Source organism: Lissotriton vulgaris, chromosome 8 (genome assembly GCF_964263255.1).
Source record: "Lissotriton vulgaris chromosome 8, aLisVul1.2, whole genome shotgun sequence".
NCBI lineage: Eukaryota > Metazoa > Chordata > Amphibia > Caudata > Salamandridae > Lissotriton > Lissotriton vulgaris.
Genome location: NC_141696.1, coordinates 845,039,822 through 845,048,792, shown reverse-complemented (window position 1 = coordinate 845,048,792; position 8,971 = coordinate 845,039,822). Strand labels below are relative to the sequence as shown.

General features: G+C 42.2%; 1 protein-coding gene across 4 annotated transcripts in view; it reads left to right on the top strand.

The window, feature by feature from the left end:
- The window catches only part of LOC147698086 (acetylserotonin O-methyltransferase-like), a 1,112,510-nt gene that overhangs the window by 109,702 nt on the left and 993,837 nt on the right, over nucleotides 1–8,971 (top strand). For 3 of the 4 annotated variants that reach the window (XM_086934760.1, XM_086934761.1, XM_086934757.1), the window contains exon 2: nucleotides 2,252–2,426. In XM_086934760.1, the coding sequence (XP_086790886.1) occupies nucleotides 2,252–2,426 (175 nt within the window). The remainder of the gene's footprint in view (nucleotides 1–2,251; nucleotides 2,427–8,971) is intronic. The other variant, XM_086934758.1, reaches the window with a different exon arrangement.

The following is an 8,971-nucleotide window of genomic DNA, read 5'->3' as shown; positions in this document are numbered from 1 at the left end:
ATTTGGCTTACTGTCTAGTAGTGATGCAGTGACAAATGGCAAACAATTGATGCTATTGTGAATTGAGTAGGACAATATTAGGAATTTTGTTGCATAAACTATATATATTTATTGGCTTGAGCATAGTGTGTGATCCTAAAACTGGTTTAATAGATGGTGGCATGAGAGAAAGTATAACATAGGTGGGAAACGGATTGTAAATACTAGAAATACTCCCTGAGATTCTACTCATGATGTTTTACATTTTCTTTAAAAAGGTGTTTTGTTGAGTAGATTCCAGTTGCTTCTCATGTTGCTGCTTGTCCCTGTTTTCCCCAGACAGTTCCAGTTTTTATACAATATGGAACCATGTAGGTGATTTCGGTGTCAGGGTTTGTTTGTGAGCAGACTCTTTTAATTTAAGTCATTTTCAAGTGTTAGCTACTTCTAAAACCTTAGAATGTGAGTTATTCTGTTGAATTATATTTCCTGAGTGATAAGCCTGGTTGTACAGATAGATTTGAAAGCGGTTAGGCATGACATAGGTAGTCCACTTAATAGTATGTTGCCGAATTCTATGTGTGATATTACCTGTACCTGTATTGCAGGTTTGAAGCTGTCCTCGTGGGCTTAATGTTATGGAACAACTTCAGTTAAAATCTCCACACTTAGTAATTTCTCTGAAATGGGGCTTTAGATTAGTAGGTGCACCCAGAGTGAAATCTAACTATTTGGAGGGCTTCACCACCTGTAGGGAAGATGTGTGGGGCCTGTATATAATGTGTGAAAATGTATCTAATGCTAATAATGCTTCTTTAATCCAGACCCTGCTGGAGAGATCGGAGAGAATGTCTCAGGTTACAGGCTCCAATTTCAGTGATGTATTTAAATGAGTTGAGCAACTTTTTTTAGTGAATATCTCACAGCCTGTATGTCACGTGCTAGAAACCTCAGACTCAGAATTTTTTATCCAAGGATTCAATTTAACGAGTATGATTGAGCAGGGGAATATTAACTGTCAGTACTTAGGTAGGAAGGTGAAGTCTTATTACAGTGTTTATTTTATATAAATGTTTTCATTTTAAACATTATTAAAACTTTATTGCACTGTAGGAACTAAGCAGGTACATTCCTTATTTATGTCAGTCATCCCCTACAGATTCTTGCACCTGATGCATACTTAATATTTAGTATGCTAGAAGGATCCTTTTGCTATGGATATCAAATCGTCACAAATAGGGCCATAATCCCTCTCACAGCTTCCAGTAATGGGCTGTAAAGTTGTGACGGCCACAAATTAGGATAATCTCATCCACTTTGATACAAGGTAGACATATAACAAAAATATTAGCCACTAACAAAAGACAAAAAAAACTAGATTTGACATGATAGACTGATTTATTGATGTGATATTTTTTTAATTTATTTGGGAGTTTTGTAAAGCACTACTAACCATTTTACAGAATAATTGTGGGTATATGGACGTATAATAAGGAGTAAGATAACACATCTGCAGAAGCTTACTTGGTCAAAAACTAGTCAGACGACTGGTAATAATTGAGTATGAATAATGGGTATGAAATGGCAATTTATATAAGGCGATGATATGAAAATAATCCATACGATAAAGGTTAAAATGATTACATTTGTATTCTTCATAATAAGTGAATTCCTGTGGTACAGACCAATGGAAAACATAAGGAAATTCCATTTTGTTTGCTTTCATTAACGTTCCTTACCTCTAGTATAAAGTTAAAGTCCTCTAAAGTCAGACATAAAAAACTGTTTGTTTCCACACATTTACATTTAGCCATATAGTTAAGAAAACTAAAAAACTATTATACCAATAAAAATAATCCACTTTTTTTCATGGGTGTAATTAAATGTAAATACTGTAATTTTCCAAACATTTCTCTGGTAGTTTGTTCTAGCAACTACATCATGGGTGAAGGGGGTTGGGTCGGGCAGTCCTTCTATAACACACACTTATTCATGCAATTTGTTATATGTCTTTATAGAACTACCTTTCACCTTTCAGTCAGTCTAGTGCACCGATGGACACAAAAAATAGAGGACTGTCTGAGTTTGTACTATCAAGATTACTTGCAAATTTCAGGTTTCCAAACCGTACATGCAAGTATATCACCTCAAATAATCAATTTGCCTCCTACAGTCACTGCTCAATAGAAGCATTTGCATATTTCATATTCACCATCATTTTTAAAATAATTGTTGTTACTTTATAGTTGCATTTATTGCTATTCTTTCACAGGCAATGTTCACTGCCTGTGAACTGGGCATCTTTGACCTGTTGCAGGAATGCGGTGGCCCCCTGTCCTGTACAGCCATTGCCGAGCATTTGCATGCCAGTGTCGATGGAATGGAAAGGTTACTCTGTGCATGTGTGGGATTAAAGCTCCTGGAATTCGAGATGAAAAACTCGGAAGGTAATGTCAAAAATATCTAAGCCTTTTTATAAAAAGATAATTGTGATGCCATTGGATTAAAGATAAATAAATAGCACTAAAGAAAATGAAATATTTAACATGTTAACACAAAGTAAGACGTTTATGGTCATGCACGGTGTGGGATAAGACACAGGGTCTGACAGAAGGCCAGTCCCTTCGCCCAACCCCATCACAGGAGCCCTATACCGGAGATCACTGCATCCAACCTCCACTTCCAGCCATCCATTCAGTAAAAAAAGCATATTTATATATATATATCACTTACTGGCGGTCGCCAGTAGGTAGATATAGGACCTAGTTTCCATATGAAATCCGCAACATTCTATTGGGAATAACTTTAGCGCCGGTTGTTGAATCTTCGCAAATTTCTCAAAGAAGATGGCCCGCTCCGCTCCGCTCCGCTCCGCTCCTTTCCTGAAAGTCTCAGTGAGATTCGTCAAGCGGGGGCCGAGAAAAAAGGGGGGTCCCAAAACGTGTTTTCCCCATGTTAATTGCCATAGGACGATTAGACACGGCTACAGCCCGAACCGCTGAACGGAATTACACCAAATTTGGGAAAATGGTAGGGTCTGGTACGCAGATCACACTTTTGGTGAAATGGTGTAAATCCCTCCAGTAGTTCCTGAGAAAATCAAAAGAAAAAATATATATCTGGGCGGAGCATAACCACACATCACATCGTGAGATCTGATTGGCTGTCAGCACTTCATCCAAGAAGGGTTGGCAGCCATCTTGGGACCAATATGCATGATAGCACCTCATTAAAAAGCATTGCAGTTAATAGAAGGTTTTAGGACTTTAATTACATTATAAATCATTTGTTCATGGTACCATACTCATTTGAGGAATTGTGGTGTGTTCTAAGGTGATTTTACCATGTGAAATAGCCTTCTGCTGGGATATCATGAATCATGTTTGAAAGAAAACTATTATCTCATGCTTTTCCCACAGTGGTTTGGAAGGGGATCTATAAGCTAAACTGAAAGCATATTTTCTGTAAATTCACATTATCTTTCTCAGTCATGTGAGAATGAAGTCTGACATTCTCAGTAAAACATGTACATCCAACAAGGACAGAGACTGTCAGTTGATTCCTTTGTGTTCTACTGCAGCTTCCCAGAGTGTTCTAAAGAACAACTAGAGCGCTAACAGTCCAACTTATTACAAAGGTATGGCACACCTGAAGCCATCTTGATTGGAATAAAGTGGTAACTTTTAAAACAATTAATTTAAAAAGGAACAAAATGAGGGGGTATATTTTGCCATAGAAAGTATGATTAGTGCTGCAGAAAGAAAAATGAGGGCACATTTTGAGTGACTTCTCAAATCCTCTTCTATTTCATTAAACAATTCGGACATGCAGTCTCCCAAGATGGCCACCAGAGACAAAAGAGCCCAAATGTAGCCAAAATATCACCCAGATGTAGCCCAAGAATATTCCAATGACAGAATGTCCCAGAGTGTTCTAAAGAACAACTAGAGCGCTGCCATAGAAAGTATGATTAGTGCTTTAGAAAGAGAAATTAGGGCACATTTTGAGTGACTTCTCAAATTCTCTTCTATTTCATTAAAAAATTCTGACATGCAGACTGAAACATGCACTTTCAATACCAGCAACAGACTTCCCTGGTGGGCATTACCTGCAGACTCGCTGTGTTCATGAGGGCCGGGCTTTGCTCCGCTCTACCTCCCTGGCCGGGCTTGGCTCCGCCGAGCCCCTGAATCCCTGTGCTGGTACCTGTGAGCCGGGCATTGCTCCGCTTGTTCTCTGCCCGGGCTTGGCTCCGCCGGGCCTCTTGAAACCACTTTTTCCATCAGCCCCATCGCGGCAAGGATGCCGCTGACGCTAATTGGAAGCGACAGGAGGCGCATAAAGGCTCCCTTGGTCCCTCGTCCCGCTGGACGCGTGCGGGACACGCCGGACGAAGCCCGGACAGAGGGCGGGCCGTCTACGGCCGTCATCAGCAGGAAGAGGCAGGGCAGGGCCACATCATTACCATTTGGCATTTGGGGCCCTTGCGCAAAGAAGGCGCAGAAAGACGAAACAAGGTGAGGGCAGGCCCGAGCAAACTTGCACTGATTGAGTGTAACCCAAAGACCTGTATTGTGCTAAGGATAGCAGCGTGCATACTGGACAGATGGGGAAACGTAAATCCATGGAGGCGGGGGGAGGAGATGGTAAACCCCTTAAACAGCGGAAGGGAAAAAAACGAGAACGTCTTCTAGCCACCCAGTAGCAAGTGTTATGGAACGAATTAATGACCTTGTCGACGATTGCAGAGAGATTCTAGAAACTGACCACGGCCAGGGTAATGGGGAGATTGGAAGCGAAAAGGGTGCGGACGCAATAAGGGTAGTAGATGCTACTAATGACTTACCCACTATACCAGCTATGTTCCGCGCTAAAAGAAAATTAAAAGCTAATAATCAGGCAGACAATGGGGATTGTCTAATTATCCAGAGTAAGGCCCCGAAAGACATAGATCAGGATCTAGCTGTCAGTACTATGGGTGAGGGCTCATTAACCATTACTGCCCCCCAGATAACGTGCCATAATAGGTTTACGGTCCTGGCTGATAATCATAATGGGCCTCCTGACCCCCAGACGCTATTAGATACAGGATCTGTCCCTGTTGGAGAGCAGATAGATAGGCTAGCTACTAGGTTAACTAACAACAGTACTGGGCTTGTAATGGTCACTGAAGAAGTTACCAACTTAATAAACCTTATAATACTTCTTCGTGATGAAATTGATTCATTAAAGTCCCTAGTACAAAACATAACAACACTAGTCAGGGCTGAGCACTCAGGAGAGAGAAAAACACAACCGAATGCCCTAACTAGCCAGCAAGGCCCATATCCACTAAAAACTAAGGTCCAGCGATCTCCAGACATGGACAACCGTAATAACCTAATAGTACCATCCATAGTCGACCCTAGTGAGGCTTGTCATACTAGAAAGACAACTATGAAAGAAGGTCCATCTTCCAGTCATGCTGATGTAACAAGGAAAGCTCCGGCAATTCGTCAAAAGCCCGATTCAACATCAGTGGAGCGACCTACACCCTTGAGATCAATAGAGCAGGATAAAAATTTGGGTGCTAGTGCTAGTAGACAGGAGGGTATAGGGTTTAGTGCAATTCATAAAGGCTACTCTGGTAACAAAATATATATGACTAACGTCCCTAAATTGACCAACAGTAGAGCTGAGCTACCGGACTACTTAACAAACAAAGCTATTCATTGGTTGCGGCATGTTAGAGGATGTCGCTCAGTAATAAGGGAGGATATCTTAGTGGTTAAAAGAATTAGCACCCCATATCATAAATATGACGCGATCGAACAAACCTTGAAACATGCATCATTGGCTGAAAATCTTTTTGCCCTGGAATTTAGAACTAGCGCCCCTGCACCATCCTTGATCCAGCTAAGGAAATCTTGCCCCCAGCTTCAGCCGCAAACTCCAAGGTCCATGGGACGAGCATGCGAAAGCAACTGCTCTGGATTGGACAATAATGATTGATGTCCAATAAATAAGGTTGTAGGGATAGAAATTAATGGGCAGACTGAGAATAAAGAGGGAAGTATGGGGCTTCATGGGCCAGTGGATGTTCCATTAATGAGTGTCAGCCATCGTCAAAAAGTTAAGCTAATATCTGGGATAAATGGCGGGTCGACTCTATCTGCTGATTCGCATAATACAATTATGTGCAAAGACAATATTGGGGTGTCTGAAACATCTACTTTACCCATTACTAGCGGCATCACTAAGGCCACTGGGGTAGATACAGGCAAATTAGTCTCTTGGAATTTAGCAGGGCTGGGAACTAAGCAGGAATCCCAAGACTGGAAAGATTTTTTAAATACCTTTGATCTGTGTATCTTCCAGGACACCTGGCTCAGTGAACCCGCTTTTTCTGAGGGATACTTAAACTACTACATCCCAGCACTTAAGGGCGCTAAGGGTCAACCAATGGGTGGCCTTACCATTTGGGTGCGGCAGCGTTTAAATCTGAGCATCAAAGTAGTCAGCACTAGAAGTAGAGATATCCAACTCATCAGAATAAATCTGGGTCCTGCGGGCATGCTCGGTATATATAACGTCTATGCCAGAGGTAACAAGAAAGGGAGGTCAGAGGTTTGTGCGACTTTGGGCACCCTTCTTGAGACCCATTCCCTGGAAAGTAGTGTTGTGACAGCGGGCGATTTAAACAGGACTTTCGAGCCGCTGGATATGCAACACGACTTTTCAGGAGATGATGAAGACAGGCAATGGGGCGTTCCAAAATTAAATCTGAAGCCAATTACTTGTTGGACGGAGGATATCATTGCTTTAAATGCCATCTGTTACGAAAATCATCTGAGGGCAATGAATGGGAGGACCCTAAGCGATAAGGCAGGGGCTTATACGTTTGACAATGGAAGACATAGGAGCAGAATATGAAGGTTAGATCTAGAATAGAAAGTGATCATAATCCACTGTGTGTCCAGCATAAGTGGTGGTCCTCAACTAGTGCTGCAATGTCAGATACAGTAAATGAAGTCCCCTTGGTTGTCCCAACTAATGACATGCGCCGACTAAAATCGACAAATGTCAAAACTAGCCAGCAGACTATCGACATTATTAATGCCCAGGTCGATGAAGCAGTAATATCCCTAGAGCAATTAAATCTAATAGACCCAGGCAGTGACCTAGCGACTACAATTCATGAAAATCTTTTTTCAAACATTAAGGTTTATTTTCAAAAACCACAAAAGAGAAGTAATGAGAGGAAGCCAAAACAGGCTAGGAGGTATAATTCTGAGTGTAGGGCCTCCAGATTGGCTCTAGGAGCAGCGATCAAAGGAAGGGATTTTGCCTCTATTCGGTGTGCCCGTTTAGATTATAAAAAAAGTATATTCGAGGCTAAGAAATTGTGGTATGAGCTTCATTGGCAAGAGTTAATGGAGGCAAGTGACAAAAAAGACTCTAGGTTATTCTGGAACATTATAAAGTGGGGTAAAGGGGGTGTAGCGGAGTCACCCAATAGCAATGTATCCCAAGAGGACTGGGTAGAATATTTTAAGCCCCAGTATGCCGCCCCCCTGCCTAACACTTCTTTGGTTGACCTTGGCCCTTCCAATTGTGAAGGCAACCTATTCAGTAAAAGAGAAGTTATGATGGCCCTGAGTACTGTGGCAAGTGGTAGAGCCCCGGGATTGGACGGTGTTCCAGCGGATCTTTTCAATAGTGATAGCGAACGCTGGAGCAAATATATTCTTCTCCTCCTTAATGCAGTCGCCCAAGGTGCCAATATTCTGGTGTCATGGAAATGGGCAGTTATTATCCCTGTCTTCAAAAAAGGTGATAGATCTCTGCCAGGAAACTACAGGCCCATAAGCCTAATTGACACCATACAAAAGGTGATTGGTAGTTTGGTTGTAAATAGACTTTTGGAGTGGGCTGAGGAAAATAACGCTATGTCACAATTCCAGGCTGACTTTCGAAAACTGGTCAGCACGATGGATCAGGTCTTCCGCTTCACTTTGCTACAGTGGAAAACTGTGGTGCTGGGCAGGGGCAGCCTGTATGCAGCTTTTGTTGACATGCGGGCTGCCTTTGACTTGGTCCCAAGGGCCAAGCTGTGGCAGGTGTTGAAGAGCCTGGGCCTCCCTGTTGATCTTTTGACACTGTTAATGAGGCTCCATGAGGCAAACTTTGCGAAGATCCAGTGGGGAGGATATGGAATGGTCACCCCAGAATTCCCTGTCGAGCGGGTTTTTTTTCAAGGCTGCTCAATGGCTCCCACATTGTTCACGCTATATATTAATGGTGTTGTTGCCCGGATACAGGCTGCTAATGTGGACGCTCCTTCGTTGGCTGGATACAAAATGCCAATTTTGATGTTTGCAGATGACACTTTGATTTTATCTAAAACCCCAAGTGGTTTAGAGCACGCTTTATCTATTTTTGATCAATTCTGCAAGGACCATGGCTTGGAGATAAATGTGGCAAAAACTGATGGTTTTTAACTCTCGTCGTAGCCACAGTCCCCGAATTGTTATGAATGGCCGGCATTTGGAGATACATGTATCTAATGATTTAAGATGGATCAAGCACATTGACATTACAACCGTGAGACATAAGCAAATAGCCGGTGCATTGGGCTCTGGACATAGAAAATCCCTAACAAAACCTGTTAAACCAGCATTACAGGTGTACGAGGCTAAAGCACTCGGATCAACCCTCTATGGTGCAGAGCTATGGTGTTATGAGAACTTGCAACCATTACAGACTGCGGAAAACAAGTTTTTCAGACTCATTACTGCCCTTCCTAAAGGGTCTCCTTTGGTACCACTAAAGTTTGATCGGGGTAGGAAGTCGGTTGTCGATCTTGCAAGGTTGTGTCCAGTACAGTACTGGCGCAGACTCTGGACAACACCTGAACTTTTACATTACGCTGAGGGGTTTAAGGATGTTATCAGAGCTGATGTCTTTCATAAAATAGGTTGGCTAAAAGAACTCAGAAACATGTTGGGCGCCC